At 45.2% G+C, this 15,708-nt stretch overlaps 1 protein-coding gene across 1 annotated transcript in view; it reads right to left on the reverse strand.

Moving 5' to 3' along the window:
- Positions 1 to 936: 936 nt before the first annotated feature.
- Positions 937 to 15,708, reverse strand: part of LOC134087470 (NACHT, LRR and PYD domains-containing protein 12-like) — a 21,961-nt gene continuing 7,189 nt past the window's right edge. Inside the window, exons 9-22 of the mRNA XM_062540985.1 lie at positions 15,605 to 15,708; positions 15,286 to 15,456; positions 14,786 to 14,938; positions 14,475 to 14,642; positions 13,547 to 13,699; positions 13,246 to 13,410; positions 12,641 to 12,793; positions 12,242 to 12,412; positions 10,656 to 10,826; positions 10,267 to 10,440; positions 9,485 to 9,658; positions 9,070 to 9,243; positions 6,534 to 6,580; positions 937 to 5,591 (exon numbers count right to left, since the gene is read on the reverse strand). The exon at positions 15,605 to 15,708 is cut by the window's right edge and continues 67 nt beyond it. Of these exons, the coding sequence (XP_062396969.1) occupies positions 4,987 to 5,591; positions 6,534 to 6,580; positions 9,070 to 9,243; positions 9,485 to 9,658; positions 10,267 to 10,440; positions 10,656 to 10,826; positions 12,242 to 12,412; positions 12,641 to 12,793; positions 13,246 to 13,410; positions 13,547 to 13,699; positions 14,475 to 14,642; positions 14,786 to 14,938; positions 15,286 to 15,456; positions 15,605 to 15,708 (2,583 nt within the window). The 3' untranslated portion in view covers positions 937 to 4,986. The remainder of the gene's footprint in view (positions 5,592 to 6,533; positions 6,581 to 9,069; positions 9,244 to 9,484; positions 9,659 to 10,266; positions 10,441 to 10,655; positions 10,827 to 12,241; positions 12,413 to 12,640; positions 12,794 to 13,245; positions 13,411 to 13,546; positions 13,700 to 14,474; positions 14,643 to 14,785; positions 14,939 to 15,285; positions 15,457 to 15,604) is intronic.

Below are 15,708 nucleotides of genomic sequence, written 5' to 3' on the forward strand. Positions count from 1 at the left end.
GCCCCCTTCCCCTGGACAGACACCACCTTAACTAACACATTTTCTGGGGGAAACCCTGATGTCCAAATATATATATATATATATTTCATGTCTGACTACAGTAAATTACCATCCACTTCAGACCTGCTCTTATCCTTACCCACCGTCATCTCAACAGACTTTAAAATGTCATCTCCATCATAAGTCTCCAAACCTTTCATGATGGTTCCAACTAAACATGTAACCAATAGGGCAAAATAATGGCTCTGGTCTGAAAATCTTTGTCTGAGATTTATTGTGTGTGTGTGTGTGTGTGTTATTTACAGGACAAATTCTAAAGTATTCTTCTATTTCTTTTGTACATTTTTCATCACAAAAAAAACCCTGCAAAACTTGCCAAAAACATTTTTATCAACAACTCTTCATCTGGTCTGTGATGTTGTATATTGTCATCTAAGTCATTGTACTTGTAGTGATCAACAGTAGTATGTGGTCATCTACAAGACTATGCTTTGATTTATATTCTTAAAAGCAAGTACTTCTGTACTTCAACTTAAGTATAACTCTGCCTTAACAACTTCCACTTGTAGTAATATTAGTGAAGGTGTATCTCTATTTCACTTCAGTAAAGGAGTTGTGTACTTGTATTGTAGTAATATTAGTGAAGGTGTATCTCTATTTCACTTCAGTAAAGGAGTTGTGTACTTGTATTGTAGTAATATTAGTGAAGGTGTATCTCTATTTCACTTCAGTAAAGGAGTTGTGTACTTGTATTGCAACCCTGTGACCTCTGCGGGCCCATCAATGCCTCACTCACTCCAGCATGTTCTGTGGGGCTGCAGAACAGCACTGACAGGGTCGGCTCAGATGGACACACCACCAAGTGCTCAGGAAGCTGGCAGAGGTGCTGGAGAAAAGTGGGCAGGAGGCAAACAACCAGAGTCCATCAGAGAGCTCACGCAGGATCCACTTCCTCAGGCAGGGGGAACCCGCAATGCAGACCAGCAAGAGACCACCCGCCAAGCTACTAACACCAGGGGCGGTGTGGAAGATGGAAGTAGACCTGGGTAGGCAGCTCCAGTTCCCACAGGAGATATGCAGCAGCACCTTAAGACCAGACGTGCTGCTGTGGTCTGCAGCTGTGAAGGCAGCAATACTGATGGAGCTGACAGTGCCATGGGAGGAGGGACTGGAAGCTGCCTACGAGAGAAAGAAGGCCAAGTATGCAGACCTGGTGGCGGAGTGCAGAGAAAGTGGATGGAGTGAGTGTGAGGCTGTAGCCGGTGGAGGTGGGAGCCAGAGGCTTTGTGGGCAGATCAACATCACGCCTGCTCAAGGACCTGGGACTACGTGGAGACACACTGAGCACATCCACCAAACAGCTCTCTGAGGAAGCTGAGTAAGCAAAGCCACTGGCTCTGGCTGAAACCAGCACACAAGGCTTGGGGAGTAACATCCAATCAGGTTCTGCTGCAGGGGGTGTGGTCAGGGAGACGTCCCTGTTCACTGCCCCTCCACCAGGAGATGTTCTGGGTTAAGGTCAAAGGTCAATGAGCGCTGCCCCTCCACCAGGAGATGTTCTGGGTTAAGGTCAAAGGTCAATGAGCGCTGCTCCCCAGTTCAACACCCTGCAGAGTGCAACCCAAGTGCTCCTAACACTAACAGCACAGATGTGGTAAAGTCGCCCACGTACCCGTTATGTAATGAGAGTGGTAGGCTACATAAAACACACATATCATACACACACACACACACCGTACCCTGAGTGTGACAGGCTGAGGCTACATAAAACACACATACACACAGCGTACCCATTATGTAATGAGTGTGGCAGGCTACATAAAACACACATCACACATCACATAAACAAACATATCAACAAAGAACGAAGTCCACATGGTCAGTGGTGACTAGAAAGCCAGAAGTGCATATGATCTTGAAGTCCAACAGCCAGTGACTGGGCTGTAGCTTGATGCTCTTGCAACAGTCCTAACTTAACGCTCAATATGAAGTCCATGGGCAATGGGCAGTTTAGGCCTCAGGGAAGAGGACGCCCCTGCCGTGCACAGTCCACCACAGGCACCGCTGGAGGTGCGACAGGCCTAGATGGAGACGGAGGCAAAAGCCAACTCCTTCATCCTTCATCAAATGGCTGGGCCTACCGCGCTGCTTCTCAGCTGCTGGCCTGTATGGATGGAGCTCACTCCAGCTCCCCCTGAACTCCATCACCCTGGGCTACAGGCAGGAGAAGGCAAGGCTGGGGATGGAGCTAAGGGACTCCTCCCACAGGGCAGTGGCTGATGCTAACGCCAGAGTGGAGACTGGAAGGAGGTGGAGGAGGTGCAAGGAGGAGGTGCAGAAGCTGATGGGGAGACTGCAGCATCAACACGTGCTGGGCACGGTCCACTCCAGACAGGGCGGCCAGGCCTCGGATGGAGCGCCCCACCCATCCTATGGTCCAAGGCAAGCAGGAAGGAGAGGAAGGACCTTGTTGTTGCAGAGGTCACCAGGATTGAGCAGGAGGAGCTCAGAGTGAGGGCTGGAGCACAGGGGCAGCAGGGCCCGTGGACAACTTGGGAGGGGGTCACCAGACCAGCCATCAGCTGGACAGAACTCTAAACACAACTTGGGAGGGGGGAGACCAGACCAGCCATCAGCTGGACAGAACTCTAAACACAACTTGGGAGGGGGTCGCCAGACCAGCCATCAGCTGGACAGAACTCTAAACACAACTTGGGAGGGGGTCGCCAGACCAGCCATCAGCTGGACAGAACTCTAAACACAACTTGGGAGGGGGTCGCCAGACCAGCCATCAGCTGGGCAGAACTTTAATCACATTACTGTGCTGTAAAACACTTTGATATATCTGAAGTGATGTATACAGTATAACATGTATGCACCAACAAAATACTAGATAGATACAGTAGATAGATACTTAATTCATCTCGAGAAATTGTAGGCCTTCTGCAACTGACACAACAAACACACATACACACATACAGTATATCTATACATATAAATCACTCACAAAAAAAAAGCTTAACTTAGTGATTCCAAAGGTCTGGTATGGACTGGCCATGTGATGCAATGATAAGGTGCTACTGTACTGTATGCATGTATTGCTATTGCAGCACTTGAGAACAGGCTTCTGAAGGGGCTTGTGCTGATTACGTAACCCAGGCCTCAGCCGCTGCCTTTTCAACACCATGTGTTTTCCTTCAGCCTACAGTGTCCTGCACAAGTCCTGCACGGCTACATCATTCATGTGTGCATTTGAAATGGCTTCTGTTCCATCTCCCCCTAAAATGGCCTCTGCTGCATCTCTACGCAGGCGTCCATGTTCATGTAGTATTGCGTGTAGAAGCTCATCATGAGCTCCTCCTCCTCACACATGAAATGAGAAAACACTCCACAGTATTCACACTTCTCAGTTCCTCATGGATGCATTCATTACAGCTTTTCACAATCGCTAAAACACTCAACTCTGATGACTGGAATCATCATGAAACATACAATGAAGTGTACATTGGTGTTGAAATTCTATATTTTATTTGTAACAAAACATCCAGGCTGAATCCCTTAACAGTAAGCCGATGGCGATGGTGGCGAGGAGAAGCCTCTGTTTGAGCCCTCTTGTGCCCTAGACCGGTCATCTCCTTCTCCACTGTTTCTCTGCTAACACACTAAACTCCTTTCTCTGAACCACATGCTCAGTTGCCTGAACACATTGTGTTGAACGGATCCCACTTTCAGGTTGGCGTGCCTGTGTGAATGAGTACAGGAAGTAGTCCAAGCTGCTGTTGGAGGAGCATGGCGCCACAACACACTGCTCCTGTTTGCAGGACTCTGCATCAGTGCCAAAGAGTTGGGTGGACGTCCTACTGCCTGGAGCGCTCCGGCAAAGTGTTTCCTGGTGCAACACAGTGGACGAGGAGGCTTGGGGAGGGATGAGGTTTGAGGACGCTGCTCCATCTTCCCCTGCCCTTGGCCCAGAGGTGGCAAGGGGCGACAGCAGCCACAGCTTTCTTCACGCGGCGCCTGAGTCGGGCTGTGGATGCGTCTTCATCAGATTCCACTTGCCCCTCCGTAGCTCCGCTCTTGCCTTGAGCTGAGAGGCCAGCGGGAGTGTGTTGACCAGCCGCTCTGCTCTCTTGGGCAGGTGCTGAGGACAGTGGTGGCAGGTGTGCACTTACCTGCTGAAAGCTCAGATGGACACAGAGACCAGAGAAACATGAAGGACACAGCACACACCAGCCTAATCCACATCTGTGTTCTCCAGCTGATTGGATTCATGAATGTTATTATGTTGGCATCATTTTCATGGAATAGACACAGCTGATATAAAGGTTGCTAAAGTCATTAGATACCACTCAGTGAGAGGCAATACAATATATGTCCATGGGCATTAGGACTGTTATATTAGAGATCTGGACACACACACACGATAGCCCTGTTTAATGTCACTTGTTCATGAAGCTTATTTGTGTTTAGCTCATGTAAAATAATGCTGGCTTAACACTCCCAGTCCTGAGAAAACCTGTCCACTCTCACTGCTGTATGTTCATCTTTTAATCTTCAGAACACATACCATGTACGAGGTTCAAATTGTAAGAAATTCAGCATCTGATATCTGATAGTTTGGATACTTAATGTAAATAGAAATTGATAAAACAGAAGGAAAGGAAGAACACACAACCACATATTCACTCACACACACACTCACTCACTCACACACACACACACACACACACACACACACACACACACACACACACACACACACAAACAGAGGGAGCAGCAAACACAGGGGGAAGATGCAACACAGAGGAGGCAAGAGAAGGAGCACACACACACACACACACACACACACACACACACACAGGAGTGTGTGAACAGGAGTCTCCTCTCCTGCAGAATAAGAAGGAGGAAAGATGCAATACAGATGAGGCAAGAGAAGGAATACACAAACAGAAGTGTGTGGCACTCCTCTGCTGCAGGATTAGGAGGTCATGTGATCTGGCACAGGGACACTGAGCATGTATAATCAACCCAAAACCCAGCATAGAGGGGCTCAGTGAATGTGGAGTGGAACGTGTGCAGGTGGGTGAGTGTGTTAGAGGAGATGCTGTAGAAGGACAGAGTGCCTGCTGGCCAGTCCAGGTACACTCCTACTCTGCTGGAGCTGGAGGAGGGGGCAGGTATGGCAGTCTTCTTATTATTGTGCCAGGCAAAGTAGCTGTTACTAGAGCAATGCAGACTCCAGGACCTGGCATTACCTCCAAAACTGCTGCCGCTCCCACTCCCCCCTTTCCTCTCCATGCTTTTATAGGCCACTGCTATATAAACCCTACCACCACCATCACCACTCCACTCAGCCTCCCAGTAGTAGCGTCCAGACTGACCCGTGCTGACTAGACTCTGACCCAGACAGTCACATCTCTCTGGGTGGTGTCCAGACAGACCCTCTCTACACAGCACCTGAAGGTAGTAGTCAAATCTCTCTGGGTGGTCAGGATACGACTGCTGCTGCCCACATGTCACCTTTCTGTTCCCCTCAGAGAGAGAGAGAAGTCTGCTTGCTGTGTTTGGGTCCAGTGTGAGCTCACAGGCATCTGCACACAAGAGGAGAGGAGAGAGGAGAGAACATCCTCATCAGAACATGGGGTAGGAAAGGACATGTGTACAATACACACACACACACACGCACACGCGCGCACACACACACACACACACACAGACACACACACACACACACACACACACACACACACACACACACACACACACACACACACACACACACACACACACAAAGGAGTCAGTAAACAGGTGTGCGTGGTACTCATCTCCTCTCGACACACACACACGCACACACACACTCCCAACACACACACACACACTCTTACAACACTCCTAACACACACTCACAACACACACACACAGACAAACACAAGCACAAACACACGCAGGAGTGTGTGGTTCTCCCCTACTGTGGACACACACAAACACACACACACACACACACACACACACACACACACACACACACACACACAGGGGTGTGTAAATATATGAGTGTATGCGTATGCACTCCTCTCCTATGGACACACACACACACACACACACACACACACACAACACTCCCAACACACACACACACACACACACACACACACACACAGGGGTGTGTAAATATATGAGTGTATGCGTATGCACTCCTCTCCTATGGACACACACACACACACACACACACACACACAACACTCCCAACACACACACACACACACACACACACACACACACACACACACACACACAGACACACACACACACACGAGTGTGTAAACAGGAGTGTGTGGTTCTCCTCTCCTGTGGACACACACACACACACACACACACACACACACACACACAGAGGAGTGTGTAAACATGAGTGTATGCACTCCTCTCCTGTGGACACACACACACACACACACACACACACACACACACACTAATGCTTCCATGTAAATCATGTGAATGGCTTTTTTTAGGAAAAGTAAAACCCCCCTCACATTTTCTCAGTCCTGGTTTAATCCTGCACTCTCCTCCATGGTCATACCTTAAGAAGGATGAGAGAAGAAAATATAGTTCTTACACAACACTGAGTTTCGTATGAGATGTGTTTATTATGAATTGAGGCAGTAATATACTTCCGAGTCTCTATATCGAGCAGGATATTTCTCAAGAGTAGCTTCTATGTGAAGCAAAGTAAAAGTAAAGTGACTTACAGTAGGGAAGGATTTAGTGTGTTAATGTGTAATTTATCCAAAGCACAGACTCAAATAGAACCCGTCCCGACTGATCGTCAGAGGGCAACACTGCCGTTACTTCTTATATTTCCTACACAAACACCCAAACTCAAATTTCATCATCTCCTCCCTGAATGAATGTGCACACATACAGTAGAGAGACAGTTTTTCTACACCACACTCACACACACAAACACATGCTCTTTCTGTCATACACACATAGGGAGCCCATAGGGTTGATTGACAGCCCGAGTGGCGCGCAGTGATAGGAATCGAGAAAAATAGTGCCAAGTGATAACGAGGTTTGAATTTTTCCTGGACAACGTTTTTGTGGTGCAAATATATCACTCTTTTGAACGCATATGGTTTTGAGAAGAAAAACACTTTACTTTCGTTACCCCAGCAACTTGCCGGACTACTTTCCTCAACATCAAAAACCGTCTGGATCTCGGCTCACAGGACGCTGACAGGGAACCCATATAACTTTGTGTCTTAAAACCCGAACTATCCCTATAAGACTGCCACAGATAGGATGAAATGAGCCCTTGGACCCATGCAGCACAGCTCTACTGAGACCCATGCAGCAACAGCTCTACTGAGACCCATGCAGCAACAGCTCTACTGAGACCCATGCAGCAACAGCTCTGCTGAGACCCATGCAGCAACAGCTCTGCTGAGACCCATGCAGCAACAGCTCTGCTGAGACCTATGCAGCAACAGCTCTGCTGAGCTCTGTACTGTGAAATGCAGCAAAAGCTCCACTGAGCCCCGACACCCATCGTTCTCATGGCTCGTGCAACACATGAATGGCCGCCGCTGCACCAAGCAACCGCAACACAGTTGCCACTCCCCTGTGCTTGTGTGTATCACGGTGTAGTTCAACCACATCCAACTTGATCACGGTGCTCCGTAAATCATAGCCATATTTCACTGAGCCCAGCAGAAAGCACAACACAATCTGGGCCATTGCTCAAACGTCCACCCCGCTTGCACAAATCTGGAGGCACGCTACACCTCCACCTGCCGCGTGGATGTAATAGTCACACACTTAGCCAGCACCACATGCACAGAATGCAGACGCAGGATATGCCAGACCCCTGCGCTGCTCTGATAACTCACAACCTGCTCATGATCTGGAATGCAGAGTTTCCACCTTCAGTCATGCAGGAGGCCCACATTTATCATAGCAACAGATTCTGTTCCAGGATCACTTTCAGCCTCGCACTCATATTTGCCATTTGGCCGTTGAGATGTAGTGAGGAAATGTGGCATAGTGAGGTTAATCTGGCGTAGATCTGCATCCACAAGTCCTTATCTACAAGCCATGGATCATAGTAGCCTAAAGGATCATATCAAACAGAGCATATTGACCAATCAGTAACACTGGAGGAGAGGCTCAAGTAAGCGTAATTCAGTCACTCTTCTAAATCACCTTTCTGTCAATGTATTCCAGTGTCTAGAAGATACTTACCATAACATTTTCTTACAGTCTTTCCACTTCTATTCTAACGGTAGTAATGCATCCCCTTACCTCGCTGTAGCCATGGCGATTCTACATTCTCAGTCTCCTATTATACTGCCACCAATCTGGTCAACAGAGAAGATGCTCACTCTTGCCTACACTTAATCACTACATCTCATATCATTACACAGTCTTCCCCATCCAGCTCACTCTCCACCACAGATGCTTTTCCCACCGGTCTCAGGCTAAGTTGGGCAGATACGCACTATTCAGCCTTCACTTCTAGCAACGGAAATCATATGCTTGGTCATTAGTCCTTGGACGCCTACTAATCTACACCCACCCAAGGTTAGTCTAATGCAAGATATCCGACTAGTTTACCAGGTTTCCAATTCCTGTTTACTTTCCCTCTGCTAGTGGCCTGTGATGAAAGCGATCTTGAGGTCTTAGTCTGCACAGCGACAGGTGAGTCTAGATTTCTAGGCTAGGCGACCGGCCTACTATATATATTTTTTCTCAACCCAGAGAAGCAGTTATTGGACATCACTCGCATGTGATCTTCACTACTGGCATCCCAGGACCATGGCCAGCTACCAAGCCACACTTGCTATTCTCAAACTGTTCACAAGCCTCATACAGTATGTGTGTGTAAGTCTGGGGGATTGCCTTTTACTTGCAGTACTTAAAGGGCCACATCATTCCCAGTTTAATATGTGGAAGGGAATCATCTAGAAATGTGACAGAATATCCAGTCTCCACACAGAAAGCTCTCCAACACAGGACACAAATGGATGAATAGCTCCACTAGAAAGACATCTAAGATGTAATACATCTCACCTCAACGTCTCTAGTTTACAGCTGGGATCATTTAGTCTGTCTGTGAGCTCTCTGACACCTGAGTCTCCTGGGTGATTGTAGCTCAGATCCAGCTGTTTCAGGTAGGAGGGGTTTGATTTGAGGGCAGAGGACAAGAGAGAACAGCCCTCATGTGTGATGAGACAACCAGACAGTCTGAAACAAGAGATGCTATTTCTAAATTATAAATGAAGGAAAATGCATTGAAGGTGTACAAACCATTTGCATATTCAGTCAATTTGACTGACACTCCCTAAATGTTGCCATTTGGCATTATAAGTGCAAATCATTAAAAATATTCACAGGTGTCCAATTTGACATCACACACAGGCACACTGGTGTTTCTTACTATGTGGTGGGTAAAATACTATATTACATAACATTCCTAATTACTGACCTCAGTGTCTCCAGCTTGCATTGTGGATCTCTTAGTCCCACACAGAGCAGCTTCACTCCTTCATCCTGCAGGTCATTGTCACTCATGTCCAGTTCTCTCAGATGAGAATGTACACTTTGCAGCCCAGATGCCATCATTTCACAGCTTGCTTTAGAGAGGTGACACTGATTCAGCCTGTTTAGCAAACACAGGTGATGTGTAAGACAAATCTAAAGGTTTTGGTAGGGAAAATGATGTTTCTTTTGTTGATGCAGCGTTCAATCTTCATTTCAGTAAGAAAACAACAATGTGAAACAAACTCAAAATCTCTCCCCCTTTTCTGAGATGATTATCAATGGCCAGCCCCCATGCCCATAGAACAATTGATGAAGTCTCACCTCAGTTTGCTTCCTGGCCCTGAATGAGGCCACCGCATGGATTTATATTTACATCTATTTAACAGATGCTTTTATCCAAAGAGACGTAAATTCACATCTATTACAAGGGGCATTCTCCCCAGAGTGACTTGGGATTAAGGGCTCAACGATGGAATTGAACCCACAACTTTTCCATCTACTGTATGCTAGCCCAGCATGGACCTTTTGGTACAGTACATACTGTAGGTACATGGGGGAGTTTCCCCCATTCCTGTTTTTAATTACAGCCTGTCAATCAAATGTACTGTTCTGTCTGGAGAATATACAGTAGGAGCTAAGCTAATGAATGCAATCCCATGAATCCTCACTTATGTAAAAACAACCAACTAAATAAATGATGATAAATAAAAAAAATATAGAGCATACTGAATTGCTTCAACTTTGTGGTGAGGATCTTCCAGTGTAGCAGATAACAGCTTCTGTGCTGATTCTCCAGGATGGTTGTTGCTCACACCCAGGTCTTTCATACAGGAAGGGTTTGACATCAGGGTGAGAGCCAGTAAAACATAACCTTCATCTGATATTCCACACTTAATGAGCCTGAGAGATAGATAGACACATAAAACAGAGAGAGAGAGAGAGAGAGATACATTGTGTGTGTGAGAAAGAGTGTGTGCATGCGTGCATGAGAGAGTGTGAGAGTGTGTGTGTGTGTGTGTGTGTGAGAGAGAGAGAGAGTGAGAGAAAGTTTTACAATAACACAGTAACCACTCAAAAATTATGACTGGAGATGCCTGACCTTAATGTACACCAACCTTAATGTCTGCAGTTTACAGTGGGGACTAGACAGTCCCTTAGAGAGGAGCTGAACTCCAGGATCTCCCAGGTTATTGTGACTCAGGTCCAGCTCCATCAGGGAGTTTGATGACTGCAGAACTATAGCCACAATCTCACACGATTTATCTGTGAGCTTACAGCCAACAAATCTGCAATACATTTGACAGAATTATGACAGATCTCAACATCATACGCAAGGTTACTAAAAATCAAATTGTCTAAATGTTGTAAAATGTGCAAAGAATTATAAAAGTGTAAATCACTGTGATTTCCTCACTATGTAGCTGGTATGGACCTTTACTTGATGCTGTATTTAGATTTGCAGATACAAGAATACATTTTTGCTCCCATTTTTATTATTTTTCTTCACCTAAGAGTGTTTGTGCAGCAAAAACCGTCACTACTGTATTTTCAGCATTCAAGGCCAATAACGCACATTACTCAATTCACCAGCCGGCTCCAAACAGGCAGCAACCATCTCCATTTAAATAAGTGCAATAAAAGTCACTCTGACTCAAATCACGCGTTCAATAGTCAGCTGATATCAAATTTACACACACATTAAATATTGAAAAAATGTCAACTGACTAAAATATTTGTTTCTGCTTGTAAGAATGGAGTTGTGCTTCAAATTAGTTTTCATCAGAGAATTCTCCACCTATAACAATTACAGACTTAGAGTGGACTGCTCAGATATGTCTTGGAGAGTGAGGGGAGCAGGGACTCCATCATTTGTATGTTTTAACCACATTACGTAGTTGGGCATTGAACTTCACTGTAAAATTTCTAAACCAGCTGGTGATGCCAAAGTGCAAGATGGACTCTATGGTGGCTCTATATCAAATGAACATGATACTCTCACAAACCCCAAACACTCTCAGTCTCCGCAGAAAATGGAGATGCTGGTGGATTTTTGTCCAAACATTTGCCACATGTGTGTGCCAGTTAAGATCTTTATCAAAGTGGACCCCTAGATATTTGTAAGATGTAACCTGTCTGAAGTTGACATGTATGAACATTTTAAATAAACATTGTTTGTTGTGGAATGAATGAATGGTGAGTGAAATGTTTCGTGCTGTTTTCAGTATATGTGCACCTATCCGTTTCTACACACGCTAACAATATACACAGCATGGGGAATGAACAATGAGTACATGTAGTAATGGAGGACAGGAGTGAAGTTATCAACAAGAGTGAGTTCAAACGGTAAAATGCTCATAGCCCCACCATTAGGACGTGCCTATGAGCTATGCTGCCTATGCCTATGCTTATGCTTATGCTTATGCTTATGCTTATGCTTATGCTTATGCTGAAGCAATCATTTCACTACTGCAGAGCAGAGGTTATCATCCCGACCTCAGTGTCCAGCTCCCTGTGTGGATGTAGAGCTCTATACTGTATGTGCATGGACACACTAGCAGGGAGCACTGAACTGATCTGGGGTCAACTCTCTCTCATCAAAACAGACACAACAATCAGAGCAAATGTTTCTCAAAATGCTTCTATGCCCAAATTCGAAATGTGTAGATATGATCTCTGTGAACTCTTTCAGAGTTCTACTGACCTCAGTTTTTCCAGGTGGCAGTTTGGGTTTCTAAGACCAAAGAGCAGCTTCTCTTCTGATGTTTGCAGGTCACAGCCACTCATGTCCAACTCACTCAGTTGAGAAATATATGACTGCAGAACTGAGACCACAACCTCACAGGAGCTGTCTTTGAGTCTACAGCTGATGAGTCTATAGGGAGAGAGGAAAACACTATAACCAACAATTCCTCTACACTCCTTTTTATTTTGTGGTGATGACGGTGATGAGCTCAGACCCACGTTAGGCGTGACGTGACAATATTGTGGTAATATGGTTACCGTCCCTATTCACAAATATAAAATGGCAATGAATAAAAGATGGACCGCTTTTAGATCCAATAGAAAGCCCCAGTCTGTGTGCACTGTGCAAGATACAGACCTCACTTTGCAGTCTTGATTCAGTGGTTGATGGAGCAGTTCTTCTCCACAGTCCTGAAGCTCACTGTCACTGATGTCCAGCTCTCTTAGGTGGGAGTTTGCCCACTGAAGAGTCAAGGCCAGAAATCTTCCTCTCAGTTTACAGCCAACAAGACTGTACGAACATAAACCATGTAACAGAAGAGTGCAAATAGTGAAATCAGTGCACTGATGTTGATATTGAATGGTTAACACAGTCTACAGTTAACAGTAATTTAAATGGGACACATCAGCAGGGGGTTTTATACCATCAACTGGTCTGGGACCAACAATAAAAAATAATGTTTCACAAATTAATGTCTTGATTCTAGTGCCCAAAAACAGTGGTATTCACTATTCAGGACTGACAGAAAGCAAATTATCTGTGCCCAAAATGATCAAATACATTCAAGGACTATATAGAGCTTTAATACTATAGGCTTTCTTGACATTGTACATGGCCCAACTCAGGCCTGAATTCAGGTTCCACTCCTGAACTCTATCAGGCCTGGGTATTATTATATGTCCAAAGTGTAAATGTACAAGTAAGGCATCTATGAACTCTGTGTCTTTCAGAGTTTTACTGACCTCAGTTTCTTCAGGTGGCAGTTTGAGTTTCTAAGACCAGAGAGCAGCTTCTCTTCTGATGTTTGCAGATCACAGCCACTCATGTCCACCTCACTCAGCTGAGAATGATATGACTGCAGGACCACAGCTTCACATGAGCCGTGTTTGAGGTTACACCTGGTAAGTCTGCAGTAATCGAGGAGAGCACTGATCAACATGTCCTCTGTAGTCCTTACATTTATTAATATGAAATCCCAGTTTAAGTGATGTGGACCACTTTTGGATCAAACAGAATGTCTCTGCAGTGTACAAAGATACAGACCTCACTTTACAGACTTGATTCAGTGGTTGATGGAGCAGTTCTCCTCCACAGTCCTGAAGCTCACTGTCACTGATGTCCAGCTCTCTTAGGTGGGAGTTTGCCCACTGAAGAGTCAAGGCCAGAAATCTCACTCTCAATTTACAGTCATCAAGTCTGTAAAACACAAATCATCAAACCATGTCACAGAAGAGTGCAAGTAGTGAAATCAGATATCACTGCAAGAGTAAAACACTGATGTTGATATTGAATGGTTAACACAGTCTACAGCTGACAGTCATTTAAATGGGACACCAACTGTCATCAACTGAGAAGCAAAGTGCTTTCAGGCAAGTCCCTCGATTCAGCAACCATCTTGTAGTTATTTTGGGAAGAACTGCGCGTGCACATCAACCTCACTCCAGCTGCGAGATCATAACAATCTTGTGCGCCAGTGCAATCACATGATTGGGCACAATGTATTCATATGTCGGCTTTTGGTGGCGGAAGGGGTGGGATATGTGTAGACTACTGCCATATTGGCGTTACAAACTAGCCCCATACATTTCTATGGATGATTCTTAGAATGCTGTGTCTCCTCACTAGAAAGTCTCTGTTGTGCAGTTTACATGACCTGTCATGTTGCACCAGAGCTATAAAATAGCGATCTGACAGACAGTCAGAGCATAGCAATGTTATATGACTGAGGTGGCTTTTAGCTCAGTCACATGGCAGTAGGCTAAGTAAAAACAACGATTTGGTTAAACAGAAACAGCGCGGTGCGTCCATATGCACCACATATACTGCATACCCCACTTTTGCGCCTCTGCTGTCAGGCCACATTTCCACCTGGAACGTGCAATATTTTCTGTTAACCGAATGCTGTGTTGCCCATTATCATTTACATGCACAAGGCTTTTGTGAATTCCGTATTCTTCAGAGTTTTACTGACCTCAGTTTCTCCAGTCGGCAGTTTGGGTTTCTAAGACCAGAGAGCAGCTTCTCTTCTGATGCTTGCAGATCACAGCCACTCATGTCCAACTCACTCAGCTGAGAAATATATGACTGCAGGACTGAGACCACTTCACATGAGCTGTGTTTGAGTTTACACCTGGTAAGTCTGCAGTGAAAGAGGAAAACACTGAAACATTGAGCGGCAAGTCCTTTATGCTCATTTTTAACATGAAATTCCAGTTATAGGAATGTCAGCCACATTTAGATTAATCAGAAAGCAACAGCCTCTGCACTGTGCAAAATACAGACCTCACTTTACAGTCTTGATTCAGTGGTTGATGGAGCAGTTCTACTCCACTGTCCTGAAGCTCACTGTCACTCATGTCCAGCTCTCTTAGGTGGGAGTTTGCTCCCTTGTGAGCCAAAGCCAAAAATCCCCCTTTCAGTTTACAGCCAACAAGTCTGTACAACACATAAACCATGTTACATGTTACTGCTTAACATAGTCTACAGAAACAACAGTATGTATCTGTGAAAAGTCTATAATTATATCTTAATTCAATCTTTATTTCAGACTCACAGGTCTGTCAAGAGCATAAACTGATATTTACATAAATAGAGTAGAATAAAGTAAATAATAAAACAGAATAAAATAATCATCTCACATTGATCTGGTATGTTTCACTTTTACTAGTGCTGTATCAAACAATCAATTAATAAATCAGTCAAACAGTATAGGTTATCTTGTCAGTGTTTTCTAAGCCTGGATGAGTACTGCTCACAGCTTACAACTCTACAATATTACTGACCTCAGTGTCTCCAGTTTGCAGTTTGGACTCAGAAGAGAAGACAGCAGCTTTTTTCCTGACTCCTGCAGGTCATTCTGACTCAGGTCCAGCTCTCTTAAGGGAGAGTTTGCAGACTGCAGAGCTGAGGCCACAATCTCACAGGATTTCTCTGTTAGCTTACAGTCAGCAAGTCTGCAAGAGAAGCAAAAGAGTACAACATGATGATCTGGATAACATGATCTCTAGGCTTTTCCCCTGAAACAGTATAGGTTATCTTGTCAGTGTTTTCTAAGCCTGGATGAGTACTGCTCACAGCTTACAACTCTACAATATTACTGACCTCAGTGTCTCCAGTTTGCAGTTTGGACTCAGAAGAGAAGACAGCAGCTTTTTTCCTGACTCCTGCAGGTCATTCTGACTCAGGTCCAGCTCTCTTAAGGGAGA

The sequence above is a fragment of the Sardina pilchardus genome, chromosome 1 (genome assembly GCF_963854185.1).
Source record: "Sardina pilchardus chromosome 1, fSarPil1.1, whole genome shotgun sequence".
NCBI classification, from domain to species: Eukaryota; Metazoa; Chordata; class Actinopteri; order Clupeiformes; family Clupeidae; genus Sardina; species Sardina pilchardus.